General features: G+C 38.5%; 1 protein-coding gene across 1 annotated transcript in view; it reads right to left on the bottom strand.

The window, feature by feature from the left end:
- Positions 1 to 837: 837 nt before the first annotated feature.
- Tmem170b (transmembrane protein 170B) overlaps positions 838 to 27569 on the bottom strand; it is a 37077-nt gene continuing 10345 nt past the window's right edge. Inside the window, exons 2-3 of the mRNA XM_063259880.1 lie at positions 15624 to 15794; positions 838 to 8253 (exon numbers count right to left, since the gene is read on the bottom strand). Coding sequence (XP_063115950.1) covers positions 8123 to 8253; positions 15624 to 15794 — 302 coding nt within the window. The 3' untranslated portion in view covers positions 838 to 8122. The remainder of the gene's footprint in view (positions 8254 to 15623; positions 15795 to 27569) is intronic.

Genomic DNA, 27569 nt, shown 5'->3' with positions numbered 1-27569 from the left:
CATGTACTGCAAGAGCCAAAAATAAGATAGAAATCTTTGTGATCTCAAGATTTAAATTGTGGCCAAAAATGTAGTTGTTTTATAATTCTTGGTGGAATTTAAAAGTTACCTGGAAAGAAAGAAAAATAATTTCAATTTGATTACAGAAACTAAATGTCAGTGTTGATGCATGCAGTTTTATGATTCAATCCCCGGACCCCTCCCCGCCAAAATGGGAAGCTGTTTTGATTGCAGCAGGGTTGCTACAGTTTCCAGGCGCTGGCCGTCAGCTCATCTCCCAGCGGTCAGGAACCTCACTCAGAAATCCCTAGCAAAAATCCCGAGTATGTGTAACTTTGACAACTCAAATTACGAGTTGATAACTGAACAACTCTGTTACGTCACCCTGTCCTTATATGATACCTCATTCTAGGTAAGAGAAACTGTTCTGTAACCAACTCAGCAGAGTGGAGGAAACACAGTAACAGCAGAAAAACCCAGCTCAGCAGTGAGCTATGTGACATTAGGAGATTTCCCACCACACATGCATTATCTACAGAGGGGGTGAAAGAGACCACTTGAAGGGTTAGTCAGTGCCGAAGGGTACGTACGAAATACCTACCAGATTTAGGCACTCAAGAATGGTGGGGCATCGTTACTGAAGTGATAGCACATTTCTTAATACAGCATGCGGCTCAGGATGGGTCCTAGGTCAACCTAGAAATATGGCCCACTAGACATTAGACCTCCAAAGTCCATAGGGAAACTTGGCCCAGAAAAAAAACCAACAGGCAGAAAAGACATTTGAATCTACCATGAGTAGAGACGCTACATCGCCAAGAGTCACACACTCTGAAAAGCTTTTTAAAGACAGGTTTATTTATATATAAGTGCATGAAATTGAATACAGAAACTTTATTAAAATACTGTATATTACAAATTTTTAATCCAATAAATTCTGTGTAATGACATTTAAGTGCTGGATTCACTTTTAACAGATGTTCTGTGTGTTATCAACAAAGAGTTCACCCTGTACATTACAAAGAGAGCCACATATGGACCTCAGAAATGGTCCGTGATCAGACAGCGGATGATGGTAATTGTGCATCTTTTCTTTAAAGCAATGAATTGAAACCTAAATCTTATCGTTAGACCAACTTTTCATAATCAAAAATAACTTGCATATGTTTATTGCTGCCCTGTGAAGAAAACGAGAGTGGTGAAAAATAATTTAAGTAAAGACCAACATTTCTAAGGCTAATCTGATACTTACTGCAATTAAAATACTTAAAATTCACTGCAAAATGTTCTCCGGGAAATTATGCTATATACACAATGAGATCTGTACATGAATTGGGAAATAAAAAATTGCTTATATAAAATTAAAAATCAATAGTATACAATATTTACAGCTTGTTAGGTATTCTATATAAAGTTTTTTAAATAATCAAAATTAAACTGTATTATGTAAACATGCAATACACATACTCATACAGTGCAGCTTACAGTCTTAACGGGGGAAGTGGTGTTCACATAATGCAGGGTACTTCATCAAATATGCTCTGCTTTTCTGTGTTACCCTCCAATGCTTCTTCCTCCCATCTTTAAGCTTCACAGTACATTTAATATATTTCTATAGTAAAAATAAGTCCCTGATGATAAACGTATTTCTAAAGGTTACATACATAAAGTGTCTGCCCCATACTACAATATAAAACTAACACTGTTCACACTAGGATCCCTAAAACTAAAAATTTAAATGGCTGACTCCATTTTCATACTTTCTTGGAATAGGAAAAAAATAGAGGAAAATGCCATATCATGAGAACATAATGAAAGTAGTTGTCATCTGTCATAGTCAGTGGCTAAGTAGCTGATTTGTACTGAACCATAAGAAGTTAGTAGCTAAGACCTGTTTCCATGACACCCTCCAAACTCTGGATCCCCACAGTCACGGCTGATGTGTACACAGCCAACTCAACAGTGCCAATCCTGACTTCTGCAAGATCCACGCTGCAAAAGGATCTTAACTTTCAAGGCACTAAGGCATCATTCAGCTTTTAAAAATGGTACTGTGATTTAACTAGCTGGTTTTATCTTTAAACACCTGCCAAGTAAACTATATTGTTGGTACTTCAATGAAGACCTTTCAGCTAGTTAACTAAGATAAAGTTGCTTTCAAAACGAGAAGAGTCAAGGGACAATACAGTAGGAAGATATATGAACTTACGAGTTATAAACTTAAATGAAAAATACTATGGAATTTCCTATCTGTTCATCTAAACATGTAGACCCTCTGTGGGAAGGTGTGTGGGGGTTTGTTGGGGAGACAGTCATAACATTTTTAATTCCTCCATATTAAACACACCTAATATTACAAACACGAAGAAAATGTGAACAGTTAAGATTACCAACTCAACCAGTACTGAAAGTAACCCATTTTTTCCTACTCAAACAAGTATAGATTCTACTTACTTGTTATGGAGAAACTTTAAAATGTCCCAATCCCCAAAAAAATTCAATGATGAAATCTATGTATTTTAAATTTTTTAAAAACAAAGCTTTCCATTATCAGTAGTATTTTCAAGCTAGTATTCATTTAAATGGGGTTTTAAAAGCAGTGACGGTCTTTAGGAATTACCAATTTATATTCAGGAGGAAAAAGTTGTGGTCACGGGCTTCAGATGATCATGCATCTCTGTCTCTCTTCCTATACCTTTATGGCACACTGCTTTCTAGTTTCAGTTATAGACCTGAAGATATTTCCAGAAAACAAGACAGGCACATTGCTACTCACGGTACACACATGAGCATGTGATTATGGGTATGTGCACAGTGACACACACACTTTGCACGAGTGCTGGAGACAATCTAAAATAAAAGACCTTCATGCTGTCCTGACTTGCCTACAGCTGTTCACTTTCCAAAAAGATAATGGCTGCGTAATCACAGGTGTTGAAAATTCTCTTCTGAATCAGCACTCCAGCTTTTATCAAAAAACTGTACATGTTTAAACTATAATGTAGGACATCTGTTTGAAGGATGAAGGGCTTTACATAAACTGTCAAATTAGTTCTTAAAATCAAGGAAGAGTTATTAGGTAAAGAGTAAGATCAGCACATCTGCAATGAATACAAAGAAAGTGAATCCCCTAAAGTCAGAGGGAGATGATTACAGGTCATATAGCTCGGTTCACTCAGAAATTTGAGTGCCGACACTAAAGTAATAAAAGAATTCACCAGTAAGTTTCCATGTTTAGTGAAAATACTTCATATAATAAATATTATTTCCCCCAAATTCACAGCTATGTTTTGAGATAATTCAGCAATCTTAAAAATAGCACATTTTCTCTAACAGAACAGAGATGCTCAAATTAGAATTGCAAACCTACAATCACACATGCACAAACCCACACGCACATGCACGCATGAAAGACTTCAAACACGCCATGGTCAGGGCGCCCATGTGGAAGGAACACAGCACTGTGTGAATAGGCGGGATGCACATCTGCACCACGTCCCGCTCGGCACAGCAGAGGGAGCCCCGTTGTTGTCACACCCAGCACCCTCAGCAGCCCTCACATTTCTCCTCGTCCTTAAACTTCCCTCAGCTACAAAATGGTACCACATTTGAAAAATGTTCAGATTTTTAATCCAGTGGTGTTCCTTTCACCTGGAAGAGTTCTAAAAGGGTGAGGAATAAAGGGAGAGTACCAGACCATTTGATTACTAGTCAATTTTCATCACTCAGTCTCCATCCTGCTTATTAACGCAAACAGTAATTTACCTCGTTACCCAACATATACACCAAACGTTTCTGCAACTGAAATCTAATTCTAATTTTTTTCAGTAGCTGTTCATGTCCCTCAGACTCTGTACACTATGTTGAAAGAGATTCTGTTTGAGGCTTTCTAGGAGAAAACTGTTAGAGAGAAGTCATCTGTGAATACTTTGGAAAGTGCTCTTAGCATCATGTTACTTCCTGAATTATAAAATGGGCACATATCTAAAATAAGAGCATTGCCTTTGGTGTTTAAAACCAAAAAAAAACAAACTGCCCCCCCCACCAGGACCTGGCCCATGGGCAGGACGCAACACTGACGTCCAGCTCCAAGTGCCTAGCAGAATCGGCAGTGCAAGACAGCAGACAAATGGTGGATGTGTAGGGGAGAGAAGGCTGCATCTTACTCACTTCTCCATCTCTAAAACCAAGATAATAATCTGTGCATAACATAGAGCCAATAAGTGTTCTGAGTGAAACAGGTAGGAAATGGTAAAGTAAATACTGCCCGCTTCTGTTCTTCCTGTGACCAGGGGTAACTGGAACCCATCATTTAACCCTGGCTGCCCTGCCATGCTGATCCGCACCAATGCCCAAAGTGTTCTCAGATAAATGCCTGCTGATTTTAAAATAAAGGGGTAGGGAGGAGGTGAAGAAAATAAGATTACAAGAGAACTGTTTTAGTTTTTTTCTTAAATAATGTAGGGAAAATGTGGAAATGGAAGAAGAGTAAATTATATAAGTCAACTGCTAATGTGAAATGTAACTTTTAAAATATTCTGGTGACTACTAATGGTCTGCTGTAGTTATATATCACTTTGCCATCCATATATATTCTCATAATGATGATATGAAGTGTCATAATTTCACAGATTATGAACCGAAGCTCTGAGAGTGACTGCCTGGAGTCAAGCCCGTCCCTCTGCAGCCCAACACTCTTCACCCTGTCGCAGGACTGACACGTCGGCTAGTGAAATTCCATTTAGTGGCTGTAGTGGGAAAATCTGAATGGAGTGGGGTCAGAACCTGAACTGCTGAACAAAATCGGGAAACGAAATGCTGTCCAGTCTTTTCAGGGTCTAATTGTTCTGCTAGCTCTTAGTGGGCTCGAGGGCAGAAGGCTCATTTTAGTCCTCCTTGTTTCAGCAACAGCCAGCACTCTGCACAGCACTGCACACAGGCCAGCTGGAGGAAGTGTGCACAAAGCCGAGGTAGCCGGCACCGCCGTAATGGCAGGCTCATGTTCCTCATCTTACTGCGAAATTCTTCGACTCTTTTCCAACAACGTTCTTTAATTTGAAATCATCCCTGTTCCTTATCACAAATAGCAAATACACAAGCCAACACATTGGGTTGGAGACTGTAACACTGCTCGATAAACATTAGGATCTAAAGTAACAAGCTGCATGCAATGAATACACCATGGTTCAGAACTTTCCACAGCAATCCACTGGCCTGCCGGGTAGGCAGCTGCACTTCCTTCTTTTAAAGGTTTTAGGTACTGTTTGTAGCTTTCCTGAGGCCTCCTTGGCTAACTGTGCTCTACTGACATTTCTAACCAGATGTTACCCAATGACTCAGGGCAGCTAGGAGTTCCTTCTTTGGGAACTGATTTCACCATCAGCAGTATACTGCTGAACATTTTTAAAGCACTTTAAAGTGTCAACTGCAGAGGATTCCTTCACTACCTATTAGCACTTATCACAAAGAAAATTTACTGCTAAATCACATACAAATTTTAAGAAAGCACAGCCCAATGATGACCACATGGGCTCTTCTCATGTCCCAAACAGGGGTCTCCCACTCTAGTACACCAAGAAAAATTTCCCCAGATAATGTCCAACATCTTCAAAACTATTTAACAGACCATTCAACCAAACAAGTATATCAAATTCACTAACATCAAAGTGTTCATTAAACAAAAGTTTCCAATTGGAGTGTATCCATATATAGCTCTCTATATATGTTTATAATGATATATATGTATGTACATATATAACATTAAACAGGAAAACCACTAACTTTAAAAAACCTCAGCATATAAATAGCTATTAAAACAACTGATAAGTTAATACTATACAACTACGTTTCAGATATCAGAAGAGTGACAGATGCACAGTGTCTCAATGGGAAGAACTGAGAGCAGCAAAGAAACCAAAACTGTTCACCTAAATATTAAAGTATACAAATGACTCTTAATTTAAATCAACTTAATACTGGCTTAGCTGCAGGGCACTCTATAAGCTAATTATTAACCACCCAATCACATTTTCATCCTAGAGTAAAAATGAACAGAGTTCAAATCTCTCTGGTCCATAATTCATATATTCAATGCATCCAAGTTATTTTTTAGATTATGAACCATATGTTCCATATTATCTACGATGATAACTTTCATAAATCAAAAATAATCGTATGTTAAATATTCAGCTATATATCTGAAATAATTTCCACGTTATTGGTAACTCCCCTGGAAGAACACAAATGTTTTAAGTTATTGATAGAACAGCCAAAGTAACAGAACACAATTAAAGTTCACCAAAAAAGGAGAAATCAAACTAACTTGAAAAAGTTACATCTAAATTTAATATAAGGAAACATCAGGAATATAAACAACACATGAAAAATAACAGGCTTTTACATTATAAAAGAATTAAATTTAAGATTTACCACAAAGATCTCTAAGAACACACAGCTGCTAATTCTTTAAATAAGTTGCCAAGCCACAATATTAGTAAATCCCTAAAATGGTCTTCTATGTATGGATCCCCTTCTCAATGCCTCAGTTGATATATTGATTTTGGAATAGTATTTGAAATTTCATGGGATCTATAAGAAACCTACTTAAAAAAATAAAATCAGGTTAAACAAAAAGGCTAGGGTATACGATTATTTTTTGAACTCTCCTTCACTTCTTTAAAATGGTTCTTCCCTTGAGTTAGCACATTTATAACTGCAAATGGTGCCCCAAAAAAGTCTTGAATAGAACGATTCCACCAGGGTTTGTGTTTTACCTACTTCGTGTATTCTTATAACCAACTATATATTACCAAAACTTCTTAAAATGTTTTACACAAAGGACATTTCCATTTTTAGAAGATTCTAGTAAACTGAAATCATAACTTCTCAATTTAAATAAGCTTAGAATTGAACAGTATACATTAAAAACTGAAACGAATCACTTGTGTATATGTTCTGTACTGCATTGATATGCTGAGATTGACAGATTTTAAAATTACTTACTATACTTCCCAGTTATTAGCAGAATCATGACACTGCCACAAATCCAAAGTAAGACATTTATTATTCTTCCTATGTAACTTACTCATTACTTATCTACAAATGAAACTTTTTACTTCCAGAGCCTAATTTAGGCCACTCTTTAAATACAGTTAACACTCCAGAATGAAAGATAGTTTTGTCAAAAATCAAGATGTATAAATAATCCCACTATCATATTAATTATAAAGATGGTTTCTCCATGAGATACAAAGCAAAAGCTTTCTTCAGAAGGGACAAAAATATAACATGCATCCCAGACTTTTTCCTTACAAAATGTGTAAGAAAAATTTCAAATTATATTTTATGACATAAATGACAACCAGTGTGTGTGTAACATAACATTTCTGAATTCATATGAACAGTATTTACGTACGAGGGAAACTATTAAAAGGGTGTAAGTGAAAAGTATGCACCCTATAGATCTAATTTGAGTCCTTAAAATGCTTTAGCTAGTCTTCCATTAAGAAGATTATTTTTCACATAAGTTAAGTAACAATAATGCCTAAACATACTAAAACCCTAAATCCCAGAGATGCTCAACATTAAAAATCAAGTAATTTTTCTCACATGAAATGATTCAGTACTCAGCACTCACACGGGATTTAGCATTACAAAACAAAGTCTTACTCCATTACCTGAATTCATGTCAAATATGTTCACAGCACTCATCTACAGCTACACTTGCAAATCATCACATGATCAATGTGAACAGAAAGGGAAGAGTTTGGCACAAGTATCGATACCTCCGAACGTCCCTGGAACTCAACACGGCACTGTTAGGAACGACGATCTGAACGCCAACGTCAACCCGACTGGCAGCTAAGCAAGGTGCTCTCTCTCGTGGGTTCCATGGTGTCTCGGTGCACCTTGCCCGGGACAGAGGCACGTGAGGTGCAGGGCGGTAGTGCAATCGCTTCAACACCAGAGGGCTCTCTCTCCACACAGCGCGAGGTCTTCCTTAGGCTCTGACTGGCTCTGGCCACTTTCTCGCCCAACTTCGTTTCCAGCTGCCAACAACGCCGTTTTCAGGAAATCTGTACATCTGTTTTCTTATATGAAATACAACATTCCCTCAGAAGCCTCAGAGTGTAGCGAGGATCCTTGAGAAGGAGATGATTAATGTCAATACAGTCTGCCCGACGCCCCACACCAGCGCTTCCAGAGGGGCCATGTTCTTGCCGGCCACTCGGTAGATGCCTGCGACCGCTGCACCTGCAGGGAGACAAAGCACAGCTCGCTGTCCACCGCACGCACGCATGCAGGCCACGCGCGGGGCGGGCACCGAGCGTCCACCTCCACTCGCTCGGCCCCCAACGCCCAGTCCCTCGCCGCGCTCTCGTTGGGCACATTTTCCCCGGCTTCCGTGCAGCCAGTGCAAAGTAATCTTTACTTCACATCTGACCACTTTATTGAAAAACTGCCTTTTCCGTTCAATTAAAAGTCCAAACTGAATATAATGTAATTCCAAGTCTGTTAACAAGATAACCCGAATAAAGAAAGGAAACGCTAGCTAGGCTGCCTGGACCCCGGGTGCCTGCGATGCTGTCAGTTCCAACTTCCCGTATTTACATAAAGAGCCTGGTGCTACAGCTCCACTTGCAGATTAAAATCCATTTTCCACCACTCAGCAGCTCGTTACACTGAATCACTTAACCTCTTCCACCTTATCTGCTCAAATACAAAGCGGATGAGAGTGCAGACTAAGAGGTGAGACCGGCTCTGCTTAGACAGCGGCCAGTCCTAGTACACATCCCACACTTTGGCCAGAGGTCTGTGCAGTAAATGCTAACAGCCGCTCCAGTCGGCAGTTACCACTCAACAAACGGTGCCAGAACAACTGAGGAGCCATCTGGAAGAAATAAATTGATGTCTCTATTTCACACAATTTCCTACAGTACATTTCAGGTGGATTAAAGAGCTAACTGCTAAAAATAAAGCTATAGTTACAATATAAGCAAATGTATTTAGGATCCTATGAGAGATGACCTTAAAACCACAAAAGAAAAAATTCAAAAGCTTTGCAAGGCAACATAACAAAGTATTATATGTGAAATGAACTGAATACCAGCACGGACACACACACACATGCACTAGAACAAATACACATGCAGTAACTGCGGCAGCATTCGCTACAATCAAAACCACTGTCCATTAGCTGGAAACAGGTAAAGTATATAAAGTCCATAACATGGAATGCATACAACTTCAAAAGGAAAATACATATTTTTATGAGCTGACACAGAAAGAAGTTAAAATATATCATTGATGGAACAAAGAAAACAAAACATAAAGTAATACGCATTCCCTGACAATAAAAATACATGTATGTGTACATATATGTGGTATGTACATATGAGTCAATGCAATGCACGCACAAAAACCAGGGGACAAACACTAAACTCAAAGCAGGGCTTACTTCTGAGCAGAACACTGGCTCCAGAGCGCTAAAGCAACTACATCATCGGTGTTTAAAGTTTGCAACACATGTGTAACACCAAGGCAGGATGGTAATTAACAGGAAACAGCCGAGTGCGTGTACTGGAACCCTTTATACTATCTGCAAACCTAAAATACTCTGAAAAGAAAGTACTATTCGAAAACAACACAAAAAAGTTTTCTATACAAAATACAGTGGCATATTATTTATATAAGTTAATTTTAAAATCTAATTTAATTTTGTATCTAATGTGCCTAAACTTCCTTATACAACTAAGAAGCTTTCCTTTTAAAAGCCAAGATATCTTTTCAACCTATTATTGGAACAAAAATCACTGTATATGATGACAAAGTTCAGTAAACTTATGTTGGGCAGGGAATAAATATATTCCAAATACACCACTGCTTATTCATTCTGTGGTGTGTCAGTTGTCTGAGTCATTGCCCTGACTGGATACGGAGAGTCTTGAGGTGGTGGCCAGGTCCACAGCGGATGAGGCTCCTGATGTTAAGATCTGAACGTGCTAGGAGAGGGGTCCCTGGAGGAGGAGGTGGCATGGCTGTGCCTTTGAGGGTGTGTCTCTTCCTGCTGCCATTTAGAGAGCAGGTGTGCTCTACCATCCCTCAATCTCACACCCACCAAGATATTCCAGCTTTGCAACACACTGAAACCTCTGAATCGTAAGCCAAATTAAACTCTCCTCCTTCAAGTTGCGAGTGTCAGGTGTGGTCCCAGCAAGGGGAAAGCTGACGTATACATCCTGCTGCTGACTGGTTTCCAGTCCTTGACAGCCTGATTCATTGCCTCTATGAACATTCTTGTACCCCTTGCACACAGAAGCAGCCACAAGTAGCTCCATGATCCATGGGTAAAAGTAGAAATGCTCAGCCCTATGCTATGGGCACTTTCAACTTTACTAGCCAATCTAAATCGTTTTTCTAAATTAATTCTACCAACTTAGGTTCCAGTTAAGGAACATCCTCAGAAGCAGTTGATATGAGATGTTATTTCTATGATCATTTATAATTCCCTGATAAAGTGATTGAACTTTGCTTCATATGTTATTAGCTATCAGATATTCTAATCTATAAAATGCTCATCAAATTTTGTGTCCATTCTTTCTACTGGGCTGTCTTTTTAAGTCACTTTTCTCGACACTGACAAAATAACCAATATCCACAACTAAAAGGAGGAGAGGTCTGCATTAGCTCAAGTTTTAGTTCCGACTGCTGGCTCTAAGGCAAGATGGCATGGCACAGAGGTAGGGTGGAGGAAAAGCTACTCAACTCATGCCTCTCAGGAAGCACAGAAAGAAGGGTGGAGCTGGCAGGGCAGACAAATCTTTCTAGGCAATGCCCCCAATGACCAGCTCCTCTGACCAGGCCCTACTTCCTAACAGCAAGTCAAGTACAAGCCTCCATACTCGCCTCTCCTTCCAAATGCCCCGCCTATGAACGTCTGAGGCCCTGGGGGGACATCCAGATATGAACCACAACACTGCAGATTAAATATGGTTCACTTCCTATGCTTGTACGGCATGTGAGCTGGGAGCAGTCTGCACATCTTTAAATGATGGGAAAGAAACTAAAGACTTTTGTGATGCATGCAATGTAAACTTCAGTACCCACAGGTAATGCTGTATCGGAATACAGCTGTGCTTATGTCTGACACTGAGCTCCCTTCGCAATCCAAGGGTAACATTCACACAGTGAATGAGCCTCTACTTCCTGTTCAGTAACACGTTTGCACTTGTTTTAGGAAAATAAGCTGTGTACTACTTGCACTCCTATTTTCTTGTATCATTATTTCTTCTATTTATTTATTTAGGTACTGGGAATCCAACTCACAACCTCATGCTTGCCTGGCAGACACTACCCCACTGAGCTATATATCTCCAGCCCTGAACTAATTATTTAAAATTTGAGAGACCTAATCTGTAAAACCCAAATGGATAGGATGTTTTCGGACAAAGTGTCTATAACATTTCTTTAAAAAATAATTACTGTTCTAGTAGAATATTTTCACAGGCCAACTTTAATATTTTATATTTAGAAATACAGAGGTATTCATAAAACTGTTTCATTATAATTCTTTTGTTTTATCTTTATTACTGAATAATAGTTACTTCTATTATAGTTACTTCTATTCTACTTTACTTTTCTTTTTGCCTTCTTTTTTAGTTTATCAACAATCTATTTATCTCAACTCTCCAAATAGCTGGGCTTTTTGTTAATCAGCCATAAGGACAACTTGCAAAAGTTATAATAACTCTCTGTATCAATAAGACTAAACATTATACTCAAAAAGATGCCATATACAACAGTTTTAAGTGTTCAGGAATTTAATAAAAAATATATACAAATCTCCTATGAGAAAAATACTTTAATAAAACACAAAGATGATCTCAATAAATAGACATACATACACTGGTGCTCACTGGCGGCAAAATTTAATATACCAGGGGCTGGGGATTTAGCTCAGCGGCATAAGCGCCGGCCTTGAAAGCAGGCAGTCGTGAGTTCAATCCCTGGTACCGATAAAAACGAAAAAGCCAAAAAAAAAAAAAAAAAAAAAAACGTTAAAAAAAAAAAAAAAAATTTAATATACCAGTGAGTCCCAAATTCACCTCCATATTCAATTAATTCTGAATAAAAATAACTCATACTTTTCGAGAAGCCAGTAGACATATTCTAAAATTTACATGAAATAATAAGGTTCAAAACTAGCTTTGCTACGTATGAAAAGAAAACTAACAGTAAGGACCTATCCCTGATAGATAGTAAGACTTATTGCATAACTGTAGCCCAAGACAACACTGGCCCCGCTGTAACATAAGAAAAGATCAACAAATTCAAACAGTTCATACAGATCCCTGTACCTTGAGAATGCAAAATCAATGAGGAAATGAGGGAATTTTTAATGGATGGTATGGTAAAGATTGACTCTATGGAAAGGGAAAAAAAATCCTACCTGGAATCCTGCCTAACCCGAAGTCAAAGGAAGACTCTGGACTGGGGGTAAGCTGTGCTCTGTTTTGGCAAGATCCTATTTTTACTGGAACAAGTCATAGTTACCCTTTCTGTATGCCTCTGTCTGCTCTTGTGCTATAATGGCAGAAGGGAATAGCTGCGACTGAGGCCACTGGTGTACAAAGTCTAAAACGCACTCTGGCCCTGTAAGAAAGTGTTTGCTAACTCCTAACCTAGATAAACTGAAGAACTTACTGTAAAACTAAAATTAACAGTAGGAAATACATCAGGATTTCTTTGGATCTTGCTAAGAGAAAGAACTTAAACAAACCCTAACTAGATTATAAACCACGATGAAAAAACTTCTTTCAGCTGATTATTCTCAAGTAAACCATTTCGACTCAGTAAATGACACCAGGGATGAAGTAACTGATTAAAGACTAAAAGGAGTTATTTGCAAAGTCCAAGGCCAATAAGAGAACAATCTCTAGAACATGAGAAACACCTGTAATTTAATAAGAAAGAAACAAAAGCATTTGAAGAAAATCACAGATTTAAAGAAGTGAAGGGCAGAAAAAAAAAGCTCCATGTATGACAAGCACAGGAGGAGATGCTGCCCTCACAGTGCAGTGGGAATGCAAAGGGACCAATACTGAGGTGCCACGCTACACGTGCAGTATGGCTGAAGCCAAAGCACCAAGGTTAAACGTATCTGGAAAGAACTTGGTTTATACCAGTCTGCCATGAGTTACCAGTACAAAACAAAATGAGAAGAGACCACTTTTTTTTGGAAATGAAATCTCAGAGGCAGCAAATATAGACATGCACCAAACTATATCCAATTAGCATCCTATTGAATATGGATACTCACAATTTCGTCTGCTGAATGAATAGACAGCTAATGTGCATCCACAGATAGCTATGAGTGACCCAGTATGCACAACTTGCTTTAAGAAAATAAACACAATTAAATATTCATGTTTATTAGTTTAAATTTGTCTTTCCAAGTCACAGAATTAGTGAGAAAAAATTTAAATATTTTATTAACGTGGGAATAAATTTTTCCTTGAAATTGTGTCAGACACATATTTTCAAGGATTTTAAGATAGAACATTGCAGTTTCTAAAATCACTGGCTTATTTTATCCTTGACTAAGTTAAAGTGAGACATATATATATATATATATATATATATATATATATACACACACACATACATATACATATACATATACATATACACATATATGCGTATCATCAGAGATAAATGGAAGAATTACATTTCTCTCACTCTTCCAAGTTTTTAATGCATACACAGGCAGGCTGCTCCTATGCCCTTCCACCTCTGTGCATGGTTCCAACAGTCTCCAGTAATAGTCCCTTGGAGCTTTCTCTGAAAGCTACCACAGTTGAGTTATAACCAATTCGGATGCTTTGTTCTCTGTCACAGTCCTTACATCAATTACTTCCTATGCAGCCCACAGCTAATACTCTAGATCAAGTATCAAGCTCAAAAGCTAAACTAAGCATGTAATTCTTACTTTTTCCTTCTTGCCCCTCTCCATTCTTTCCTTTATTCCACTTCATTCTATCCTTTCATCCAAACAAGACTCTTTGAGCATCTATTATGTTCCAAGTACTGTTTCACTGTTGGAGGTGAAGTGGTGATAGACAAAGTACCTGCTCTTTCTGAGTTTTCTCTTGGTTCTTTACCTATATTCTCTGTTCAACTGTAAAACAGATTTTCCCATTGAACTGCTCTGTCTCTGGCCCTTCCCCACTCAAAAGTAACCTACGTTTTTTCCATGACCTGCAAAATCAAAGTCCAAACCTTCTGGCTGACCTGCTAAGCCCTGCTAGAATCCAGGTTCACTCTCTCCAACTGAATGCCTGAGGCCCCAGCACGAATATCCTGTGCTTCTGCTAAACCTGCATCTTTAAAATCCCATCTGTCAGCTGGGCGTGGTGGCACACTCCTATAATCCCAGCACTTGGGATGCTGAGGCAGGAGGATCACTGCAAGTTCAAGACCAGCCTGGGAAACAAAGTGAGCCCAAGGTCAGCCTGAACCCACATAGCGAGCCCTGTCTCAAAAAGATAAAACCCCACCTATCACAGAATGAGGTGCCGCTAGGCTAAATGCAGACAGGACAAAAGCACCTACAAAACTTAATACAAGGTAGCATAGAAAATCCAAATAGCAAATAAGCGAAGGTTTATCACCTTGGTGCCAGGGAACATACCCAGTGACATGGAAACAGGACTCTCCTCTCAAGGCAAGTAATGTCAGTCATCGTGGGGCAAGGGAAGGAGAGAGCCCTTGAACTCTGAAGATAAAAGTCTTTCCCTTAACTTTAGGCAGCCATTCACAGAAAGGAAGAAGCCCTTTACGCAGGGCCCCAAACAGATGCAGGGGCAGCAGTGACTGTCCAGACATATGGAAGCGGGCCAGCAGCAAATGCAGTGCAAGCCTCTGTTGTTCAGTGGGAGGACAGAAGGAGGAGCACCACAGAGAAGCGGGCAGCTGCTGCACAATCGCGTTAAGGGCGCAGCTGTGGCCCTCTCCAGGCTCAACAGGACACAGCCAAGCTCTGCTCAAGTAGCAGCTGCAGAAACCAGGACTAACTCTGTGAAGGCAAGGCTGGAGCAGGGGCCCAACCTCAAGGTTAAGGGGAGAAGGTCAGAGGAACAGACCTAGAGAGCTGTGAGAAAGTGCGAAAGGCAGCACAGGAGAGGTACCTGCAGGTCCTCAGAGGACCCTCTAAACTGACTGAGTTCCTACAGGCCAGAAAAACTGGTGTCAAAACTATTTGTGTACAAATGAAATACAAAGGATCTAAGAGAAATATTTTCACTTTTCAAATGACAATTATCATACTTTTGTGCCTATTTTATTAGATAATGAGTGACATTAAAAGCAGAAAGTACATTCACTGTAGGATAAATTTTCCCATTGAACTTGCAGATTTTTCTATTTACCATAAAAACTTGCATAATGACAAGTACCTGGTCAATGAGTAAACTACCATTTCTACACAGAGCTGACAGCTGTAAAGTGCTGAAGAATATTCTACATGAAAAGTCAATCTAATGTTACATTATAGATAGTAAAAAACAGTTACCAATATAGCAAGGGCATAAAAAACTGTATCCTTGAACAAAACCAGATCAACTCACTAGTAATCATCGCTCCGGTTACAGAGGCCAGAAAGCCAATGCTGACCGCGATGACGGAGATCACTCTTCCATGCCTGTGTCTCTGCAGCATCACAAACATCAGCACTCCTGCAGCACCATGGACAAACAGGGAGGAGAAGAGAGCCCAGAGGAAGATCCAGTACCACATCTCTGAAAGGGAAAGCAAAGCATTAATCAGTCCACTAAGACCCACCTTAGAAAATACAGTTAAAAAATAGGAGCACTTGTGACGGGGAAGTTAGACGAGAAAGCACCTGCAAGGCCTAGCACGGTCCCTGACAGGCGATAGAGTTAAGTCACGGCAATCATCGTCGGCAGGGCTCAAGGGGAAAAATTCTCTCCACATTTTCAGAAAGCGAAGGCCACATTCTAATTCCCTCTACGAGTCGTCATTATTTGATTATCTCCATCCCTCAACTCCCGAACCCATACAATCTGCAAATTTCTTGGAATTAATTATAAAAGCTTATTCATTTCCATGTGATATAAACTTTCAAAATTTTTTTACATGAGGCCAGGCACGGTGGCACATGCCTGTAATTCCAGCACTTGGCAGGTTGAGGTAATAGGATCACTGCAAGTCTGATACCAGCCTGGTCTACAAACCAAGTTTAAGGCCAGCCTGAACTGCATAGCAATACCCTGTCTGGAAAAAAAAACCTTTACATGAAACAGTAGCATTAAGATGTTTTTAAAAACTGCCTAACTCGTTTCAGAGATCGGTCAATGATTTTTATCTGTTAAGACTTTAAGAATTTCATTCAATTTCCCTTATGGCCCTTAGCCTAACATATTGCAGGTGTTTTTTTTAATTTATTTTTATTTTTTATTTTTTTGGTCTTTTTGTTTTTATTGGTACCAGGGATCAAACTCACGACTGCAGGCTTGCAAGGCAGACGCTTATGCCGCTGAGCTAAATCCCCAGCCCCATTGCAGGTGTTTTGACTTGTTTTGCCTCTGGTCATCCTAAAGTTCTTCCCTAGAATTTTTCCAAATATATTCTTTTGTTTAGTGTGTATTCCATCAACTGTTTACTGATGTTCAGTTCATCAACAATGGCAAGCACTACTTTCACTGTCTCTCTCTAGTACTCGGTCTGTTTCTTCAGGGAGCTGCTGCCTCCCAGTCAGTCTGCACATTTCCCTATGTCCCTACGTAGACTCTCTCCTCCTGGACATACTTGCGATGCAATTATTCTACGCTGGGCCAATCATTCTCTTCCTTTGAGAAATGTGGACTGGGACCAACTGAGTCTCTTTGGTGTTTGTGTAGCTGAAGCAGAAGCCACCTCTATCGTACTATGAAAGCCACAATGCAGGAAAAATAGATCCACCAAAGACTAGTGAGAACCAAACCCCTTATTCCAGTGATTAAGACCTATTACATTAAAAATCCCCCTTTTATTTAAACAAGTTCCAATAAGGTTTCTGTTACTTGTAACTGAAAGAGCTGATTCCAGAAAGGCATAGCTGTGCTCCTGAGGATTCTTCTTGGTATACAAACACTTTGTAATGCACAGTATCCCATCTGTTACATACACTAAAGTGTCAGCCTGTCCAGTGTAGTGACACAGTCATTAAATAAAAGAGCACAAAAAAGTTAAAACAGGTTTATCCAAACATCATTAAGGTATGATTATTTAATGTTTGTGGGATTTTAAAATGGTGCAGCTGCTCTGAAAAGCAGCATGACAATTAAAAAAAAAAAAAACCCCACCAAAAATAGAATTATCACATGATCCAGCACTTTTACTTCTGGTTATATACCTCCAAAAAATGAGTCTCCAGGAGACACAGTCTAATCATGCTCATAACAGCATTATTTGCAATAGCTACGGGACAAAAGTAACTGGTGTCCCTAAACAGATGAGTGGATAAACAAAACACTGCATATATATATAAAATGCAAATGTTTTAAAAGGGAAGGAAATGTCACGTGCTACAATGTGGAAGAAACCTTGAGGACAGTGTGCTCACTGAAACACAACAGTCACAAAAGACCTAATACTGATTCTGCCTATATGAGGTACCCATATAGTCAAATTTATGGAAACAAAAAAATAGAATAATCTTTCAGGGGTTCAGAAGGTAAGAATGAGGACCTGTTGGATCTAATAGGGTAAAAATTTCAGTTCTGCAAACTTCAAAGAATCTGGAGATCTACTGTAAAATAATGCCAATATACTCAACATTTACTACACTATACACTTAAAATGCTAATTTTTGTATGTTGTGGCATAAAAACAAATACATCTAGCTTTTAATCCCTTTTTACAGAACTCCTAAAATCCTTACAATTTCCTGACAGTCAGAGGTGTTTTTGTTATTTGTAATGAGTCTCTTCTGATTATACTTGAGCTTATACTAATGAAGTTCCACACTGGGGTGGGAGTTTCTCCAGGGGGCACAGGGCTGGAACTCTCACCCCATCACCTCTATTTAAATAAAGTAAAAGAACGTAAAGCATGAGTATAAATTTAAAAATAGTTCTTTAAGTCAATATCATAATGACAAAGTTAACAACAAAAACTGTGTTTAAAATATGAAGAGAGGGAGCTGGGGATTTAGTTCAGCGGCATAAGTGCCTGCCTTGCAAGCAGGTAGTCGTGAGTTCGATCCCTGGTATCAATAAAAACGAAAAAGACCAAAAAAAAAAAAAAAAAAAATGAAGAGAGGTATTAAAAAGGGCAATAAAAGAGCTCTTTTATCACAAAGGGACTGCTGTGTAGTGAGGCTGTGGTTGTGTGTACCACACAAAATTGCACAGAACTAGACACACACACAAATGAGCACAAGCACACAAGTGATACTGGGAAAGTCTGGTAAGAATGGGAGGCTGAATCGTTGTCACTATCCTAGTTATGTGATAGTGCAGTTTTTCAAGGAATTTCCATTAGGCGAACTAGATAAATAATATACAGGCTTTCCACATATTATTCCTTAACTGCTGAATGTGAATGCTGCAGTTACTCCAAAATAAAAAATTTAACTTTAAAACAGGAAAGAGGAAATATAAAAAACTTTTTTAAAAAAAGTCAGCTTTATCTTGCCACCTTTGTAAGATTATTTAAGAATGAACTCAAATAGTATGAAGTTATTTCTTTTTTTTAAATTTTATTTAAAAGGAAAAAGAGAAAAAACAAAACAAAACAAAGCAGTGTAAGGGTACAAGTAATACAGAACTACAAAAAAAAAAAAAAAAAAAAAAAAAAAAAAACAGTAAGAAATCACCAGTTAATAGATTACACATTATCATCTTAGAGATAGTTGCTCAAGTCACAGTATCAAAGTATACAAAGTAAACATTCAAACAGAGAGACTACAAACAGTTGTGTTCAATGATCCAACCAAAAACATTAATATGGTCAGCTATTTAACACCCCTAAACACACTTGCAGTTGTATCCTTTAGAGTACTTTTTTTCCCTCTTTTTTACAACAAAATTTACACATTTTGGGTTTTATTACTCCTTATTTCTTATTACTTTTTTTTTTGGAAGAGAATAAAGTCAACTATGGCAAAACAAAGCTGTAAGTCAAAACCAAGGATAGACATAGTATATGATGTAAAAACAGAGTACAAGGTTATCAACAATGATTACCATAATGCCTCTTGCTTCCTTAAAAAGAATTATCTATCTCATTAGGTATTATAAAGTTGAACAAAACAGTAGAGAACAAGACCAATAAAACTTAAACATTGTAAACATTACAGGACTTCCAAAGGAGATAATAGTCAAACCAGAATGGGCATCTTAGTGAATCTTATTCCTTCAAAGTAGTTGCCTATACTCTCAAACTTGATAGTATCATACAGAATGGAGCAGAGTCTAATCAGTCAAAACAAAATAGTGGGAGTATTACAGGACTTCAAAACAAGTTAGTAGGAAATCAAAAAAAGTTACTATAATATATCCTGCTAATTTTTTAAATTTTTCCCCTTAATTAAAAAAAACCATAAAAAATAACTAATTAATTTTTTTAATGAACAAGGGAGAGATTGAGATAAAAGAGGACATAACAACATAACAATACAGGTCAAAGCATGACTGTTTCAGCAACCTAGTGCTTCACCACCAAATAACCCGACTTAATAGTAGTTACCATAGTGTCTGTCTTTTTCCTTGAAATATTTGAATATAACTAGTATGAAGTTATTTCAAAGAGGCATCTGACCTGTTTATTTTACAGGTGTGTTAAGACACCATGCAGACTTCTTGGTGGCACAAGATTCTGACACTGGTGATTAAGGAAAACAGAGTCCTAAAGCTTGCCTTTAAAGGGTTTTCTCTTCCAGCTTTCAGAGAAAGCTTTCCCATCAGGCTGACACTTCCAAACAGGTTCAATTTACAATAAATGCCTTAAAAATTAAAAACCTTAACTTGTTCAGCAGATATTTGTATATTAAAAGATACATTTTTCCAAAGTGAGCCTAATGAAGTGAGACTACAAGGATGCACTGACATGAAGGGTGAGGGAAGAGATTTTCATCATGGAGCTCTTTCCAAGTCTGCCTCTGAAGCAAGGCAAGACTTAACAGCCTGGCACTCTTCCTGCAATAAGAAACGGTAAGGATTTGCCACATATCCCAAGCCTGCTTATTAAAGCCTAAAAGATCTAGCCCTGCACCAGGCATTTTGTTTGTTTTTCTTGTAATACACTTAAGAGGAAATAATTTCTTGACTTTGTTTAATACTAGGAAACAGGCATAATCTGACATCATAAAAAATAGTACTGTTTGCCTTCTGAATATATGATTATGGACTTCAACAATAAACATATCTAGCAAAAAGGAAAAGCATATTTTAAGCTTAATATTTTACAAAAATTCAACACTGAAAAAAATCATGAACTAAAATGGAATCTTAAGTGATGACCAGTCCAGATTGCCTTTTAAGCAGACTGACCCTGGAACAAATGAAACCAAACTCAAGGTTATTTTCATAGTTCTTGCTCTTTTTTTAAAATGTGTATTATACTATTTATTGTGGAAACCACTGAACTCTGCCGAGAATATTTACAGCAGGCTTCATTTTATTACCATTATTTTCTTTTTTTTTTTTTTTTTTTTTTTTATTTAAGAGGAAAAAGAGAAAAACACAAAACAAAACAAAGCAGTGTAAGGTTACACATAATACATAACTACAAAAAAAAAAACATAACAGTAAGAAATCACCTGTTAATAGATTACATAATATCATCTTGGAAATAGTTGCTCAAATCACAGTATCAAAGAATACAAAGTAGACATTCAAACGGAGAGACTGCAAACAGCTGTGTTCAATGATCCAAAAACATTAATATAGTCAGCTATTTAACATCCCTAAACACACTTGTTGTTATATCCGTTAGAGCTCTTTTTTTTTTTCCCCTCCCTCTCTTTTTTATAACAAAATTTATACATTTTGGATTTTATTACTCCTCAGTTCTCATTACTCTCTTGGGGGGGAGAGAATAAAGTCAAATATGGCAAAACAAAGCTGTAAGTCCAAACCAAGGATAGACATAGCACATGATGTAGAACAGAGTACAAGGTAACCTTATATAAGCAGAGGTTCCAGGGTTTTTACCCTCTCTGGGTAAGGAAGCTGGTCTGAGGACCACTCACACCTAGCAATCACACTGAAGCCTATGGTTGGTTCAGATGAAGAGAACTGCAGGACCACGCAGAGGAAGAACGGTGTTCAGTACAGATTACTAACAGGGCAGGAGGGCCCTGGCTCTCTTAATTTGGGCGTCTCACTGAAAATTGTATCTCTAAGATGGATTCAGTTGAATTTGTCCCTTGATGATTATACTAAAATCTACTAAACCCAAAAGTTAAAACATCATTATTAGTTAATACAAAGTTTTTCTGATATATGCAGTAAAAGGAAACTGAAAGCATTATTTCCTAATTGATTTTGCAATATATATACAGCCAAATAGGAACCTCACATATCCAGAGGATCTCATCTCATGATCTTGTACTTTGCTTAGATTTTTTCCTGAAGAGTTTATGTTTGAGTATGCATGACAAGAGGTGACAAGAAATGGATGCTGGGATCACAATAACCTCAGCATGTTGGGAACCAAACTGATGCTGAATGTTATTAAATATCACTTAAGAATCAGAGAGAATATTAGAATCACTCTGACCTTTGCATTCCAAAATAGGTATTAAAGTTTGGGCATAACTTATCTTATTAGACAATGCCCAAATAACCAACACCTAGTTCATAGGTCTTAGCTACAATACCCAAAATGCTACTTTCCTTTCCAGAGCACAGACAAAATAATACTTGATATTGTGACTAAAATTGGGAGTTTTTGATTTGTGAGTAAGGACTTGGACCACCAACCTGTATAGGACCCAGTTCAGAACAATACTTACTTAGCTTGAGACAAAAATCGGTGGCTGTTGAATCAATGGTAGAATTTGAAGAATTTGACCCAACTGCCTAGATTGTGCAGCTAAAATGAACATCAAAGGCCCCTGATTTTCTCTTCTTGCCCATAACCCACTTAGTCCAAGCTTCTCCAACTTTGGCAACAATAAAGGAAACCACAGATGATTTTGAGAGTGCTGAACATTTTAAAAATGAAACACACAGGCAGGGTAACAGATACTGCACAACACCTCTTGCATACAATTACTTTAACCCACAGGAAAAATACGCCTTCTTCCTGGGTACATCAGGAAGCTTTCCTGGCAGTTTCCCCTCGTAAGGACGTCTGTAATTGCCATTTTAAGATAATTTTGTTTGGTTTGTTACAGTGTGTTTATTTACTTTTTGTGAGATAATAGGGGAGTTATGATTTGTTCCAGCCTCCAAACAATACTAGAAATAGCTCTGTTCCCAATCTACAATGTTCATCAGCCCTGGTTATAAAATCACTCGCAAATTATCTATAGTTTTATATTTAATCTCCAAATAAATATAGTTTTAAGAAATGAGTTTCACTAGATGTCTAGAAAATACTGAGTTAAAACAAGTCAAAAAGACAGATATTATTTAATCTTACTTGTCATAAACAAGTAGATGACAATGATGGCTATCTTTACAGATAAGATAGGATATAGGTGATATTACTTTATACATTCTTCACTGTTTAACAGTCTGAAATAGTTCTTAAAATTTTTATTGCACATAAAATATTTTTTAGAATTATTGTTCTGCTATGTCAATGGTTGCTGCTGACAATCACCTACAAAGTCACCAAAACAGTCTGTTTAGGAGAAGAGATCTAAACACCTATACATATTAAATCTCTCAAACAGTCATAATGTGTGGTACAGATGGAAATCACTATTCTAGGCTAAAGTTACATAAGAGGTATTTACTGAAATATCTCAATCTCATAAAACAAACTCATTAAATCTCATTACACAAACTGAATGTATTTTTAATCTTCAAAAATAAGTGCAGTGAGCCTTTTTAATAATGTTACTAACAAGTTGATCCTGAAAACTTATATGTATTCAACATTCTCTGTGCCTTAGAATGAAACTATGATACCAGTAAAAGTCTACAGTTTAGAGATACTTATAATTTTATACCTTTATATAAATAGTCCATATTGTACTTTTAAATAATCCATTCAAATTAGATGACCGAAGCTTTTACTTCATTCGACTTAATCAAAGCTATGCGGCTGGGCTGTTTCCTCGTATGCATTACACTGCTAACAGGAGAGCCCTCTGACTCCAGGCACACACCCCGTCTGGTCCCCAGGTTCTCCCAGAGATGACGTGGTACACAGCAAAGCCCACGAGCCACATCCAGGTCACCACATGCCTCTCAACAGTTTGTAAACCAAAGTGATTTTGACATTTAGGAAAAGTTAACATTAAAAAAAAAAAAAAGGATGTAATGATAAGTACAAAATTCAAATTTCAGACTCCGCAACATTTTACTGAAACAAAGTCATGGTTTTGCCTAGGACTCTGTTTACATTACAATGGCAGAGCTGAGTAGCTGTGACACAACTACTGTCATGTGAGACACATGGCACACAAAGCCAAAAATGTTCGTATATTCACTATTTACTAACACTTTCTTTTTGTTTTTAGATGTGCTCTAACTATACTTCCAGTTTAGAAATATTTTTATTTTTACCACTTAGTAAAAGTAAAATTCTAGTATTAAAAATAGAGTATTTTCTTCATTTATAGAAAGTTTACTGACTTCTGGTCTAGAAGACTTTAGTAACATGTCCCTGGTGGATGGGATCCTGCCGCACCAAAAAAAGAAAAAATACTGTCATGCTACTTTTACATTTTATCAAAATTGACATTTAGGTGTCTAGTTAATGACACTTCAATGGCCTCAGGTTGTTGTGAGCATGGCATGCACGCCATATGAAACATGGTCCAGAGTGAGAGGGACAGATGCCACGAGAGACCTAAAAGGGGTCACTGTTACACTAAATCTTAAACATCAGGAATTAACCACATGCTAAAGCATGTTTAAGGGGGAATATGGTGCTCTAAGTCTTGGCTGTATGTGGGAGTCTGTCACTTGGAATGGTTGAAAAAAACAGTGATGATTCCACCCAGAAAAGCTCTAAATTAATTTATCTATGTTATGGATTAAACTGATGGTCAACTTAATACCAGCTGAATTTTTAATGACCATGGTGCTGAGCATAGATGGCCCAGCTGAAGAAAGTCGCCAGCATAAATAGAGATGAGGAGAAGAAGAGCAAGGCATTGTGGGTTTTGGTTTCTCTAAGAGTTGCTGTTTGAGCCATTGGTTCTCCTAGAGGAGCTCTAGTTTCCCCAGTGTGAGTTCAACCATTGTTATTGGAGGAGCTTGGGACCTTGTTGGTGAGAGTGGCTGTGATTCACTCTGGTCCTTACATCTAGCATCACTTCCTGACTCCAGAGAGGAAGACGTGTGCCATTCAATCTCTAGGACAAACTCATAATGCTGGCTTTCTGGCATGTACTCAACTGTTCTTATCATTGGAGGAATGTGGGACCTCCATGTCACTGAAGATGGCTGTGGTGCTTTTCAGGACAGTCCTGGCTCTTTATTATGAGCGTGACTTCTTGGCTCCAGTGTAGAACCCTCAACCTATCAGCACAGTTCCTTCATCCCACTGGCACAGTCTTCCTAGCTTCCACTGCTGACCTTTGGGCCTTCCCAGCATGGATCTGTAAAACAGACTGGCGTGAGTCCTTCTCATGGGCCCTAGACATCCAGTTGGACTCGTGGGAGGCATTGTCATGGGTCTCGGTCTTCATCTGGACTCATTCAGGACATTGCTGTGGGATTCAGGCCCTTGGCTGAATATTTTGGATCTTTAGTGCTATGGCAGATTTCCTGCATTTCTTGTGTTTTACTTTGGTGACCATCATAAAATAATATTATAAATTGTGTGTCCTGATTCTAATTGTTATCCTCACAACCCCTGACTACAACAGTCTATCACTTAGATTGGGCATTAGAATGTTTTAAGGTTTACCACACAATTCTCAGATACAATCAAGAATGAGAAACCACTGTTCTGAGACAAGATGTTCAAATCATGCAACTGTATATGAATATAAAAATGTGTAATTTGATCAATTATACAGATATGTTGGTGCCAGAAAAACTGGGAGTAGGGAATGTCACAGACCCTAAAGAATGTGGATGTTATGAAGGGAAATTATGGAAAGCCAAGAAAAGACATAAATGGATGGATGAATGGATGAATGGATAGGTGGATGTATGGATGGATGGATAGATGCATGTAGTAAGGACTGAACTGAGGGTCTTACTGGACTATTCTCCCAACACCTCCATCATCTTTTTTTGGAGATATGGTCATTCTAAATTGCTAAATTCCCCAGACTGAGCTCAAATTCACAATATTTTTGCCTCAGCCTCCCAGAATTCTGGGATTATAACCATGCACTACCACATCCAACTAGAACATTTTAAACAAGAAAGATACACAGTTAAAATTTACCTTTATAAACCATTACTCATAAATGCAGGAAACTGGGAGTAACCAGGAAGAGAGGTTGTAAGATTATGTCAAGAGTTCAAAAAGAAATGAAGGTGTGGACTGAGGCACTGAGAAATCCTCAGAAGGACTGCTGCACAGGGAGAACAACGCGGGCAAGGGAGATGCTTTACCTGGCCTCCCAGATACCCAGTGCAGAGAGCTGGAGAGAGGACAACGACGTAAGATTTAGCAGCATGGAAAAGTAGGTTTGGTCCATGTCCAAAACTCTCCAAATGCTACAGACAGAATAAAGACAACCACAAGTACAAAACATGGATACTTCCTACACATTTATACCATTGATCACGTTACAAAAGTGAGTAAACCTCAACTTTGTAGTATCTGAAAATTTTCCTAAATGCATCCTTTGTCAAATTTTAAAATGTAAGATTACTAAGAGTTTAGCTCTCAGATTTAAATTTTAATCAGAAAGCCTAGAGAAGCTGCAAAAAAATATAACTCCCACCCTAACAATGAGTGAAAGATAAATTCCAGAGTTATAAGTCTTCCTTAGCCCAGCATCAGGAGAGGCTGTAAGACAACAAAGTTACCTAAATTTTAGAGAGAGACAGGTGCCCCCAATTAGACGGCCTGTCTACACTCTGTAGGTGGGCACCATACAAGTGCAAAGGAAGGAATCAACTACCACCTTCACAGTTTGTTAAAGGTTAACTGTGGGTCACCTCAGCCTACCATACCTAAGAAAGTAAGGGACCTCTTGGAGTGCTCCCACAAACACAGGGCAGTCAGTGAGGGACTGGAGCAAGGCACTTCTGGTGATGCGGCCCAACAGCAGATGACCGATCTCTCTCTTTCTATGATGACTTCTCTAATACTCATCATATGCTTTCAGCCATTGGGCAAGGGCAGAAATTCTTGTCACCCTCAAGGAACAGCAAAAATTCACTGCAGCTGCAATTTAGGGGAGTGCTGAAGGACAAAAATTACTCTTAGAAGAAAGCAGAGAACTATCCAAGACCTGGGATCCTGTTCCAGGAAAAGGTAGGTTACTGCTGAGGAAAAGATTGGGAATTCCTGTCCCAGAACAACCAGAGACACAAGGGGGAAGGAGGCCACTAAGGTTCATAAAGGCAGGAAGGCTAGCAGGGACCTCGCCTGGACAGCTCAGTACACAGACTGTGCCTGTGACTGAAATCAGGGCCAGGATGACCCCTGGAACAAGCCTAGCACCAAGTACCAGGCACCAGCAGCCCAGCACTAAGGGAAGGGAAGGCACATGTGTGGAGAGGTCCATTCATGGGCAACACACACACTGGACACTGCCTAAGATGCCATACTTCCCTACAGCACCTAGAGCAGCCAGCCCCATCCGAAGTCCAGGACAGCAGCCAGGAAACTTGAGATGCACTAAAGACAACCACAAGAAGCACAAAACCCAAACTCAGTTCAGCTCCTGGGTAAACTAACTCAGCTCCTCACCCTGCTGGTCTAACAGAAGTAGCCCGTTTCCAGGAAGAGCAGAGATGAACCTCAGTCCCTGCTGTTCTACATGCTACCTCCTGCATCTGATCAAAGCAAAAATATGAGTGCACTTAAAAACAGGAGAAACCACCGGCTCTCAGGAGGTAAAGCTATCAACGCTATCATAACTCACAGATGGCCCAATTTCTGGAACCACTGCACAAAGATTTGAAAATAACTGTCAATAATATGTTAATGGATCTAATGAAAAGGGTGGACATGTGAACAGATGGGAAATTTCAACAGAATGATGGAAACTATGAGACTCAAAAGCAAATGCTAGAATTAAAAAAGTAGTTTAAAAACCTGTACCTGAAAATATGCCTTTGCTGGGAGCTCACCCTTGACTTCACACAGTTCAGCAAAAAGAGAGAGAAAGAGAGAGAGAGGAAAGAAAACCACTGGAATTAGAGACAGACCAATAAAAATTATTAACACTGAAATAGAAAAACGGGGAAACAGAGGAC

This window comes from Cavia porcellus, unplaced genomic scaffold (assembly GCF_034190915.1).
Source record: "Cavia porcellus strain 051 isolate PalLab524CR breed Dunkin Hartley unplaced genomic scaffold, mCavPor4.1 scaffold_13, whole genome shotgun sequence".
In the NCBI taxonomy this organism is placed as follows: Eukaryota; Metazoa; Chordata; class Mammalia; order Rodentia; family Caviidae; genus Cavia; species Cavia porcellus.
This window is presented reverse-complemented; position numbering and strand designations above follow the sequence as displayed.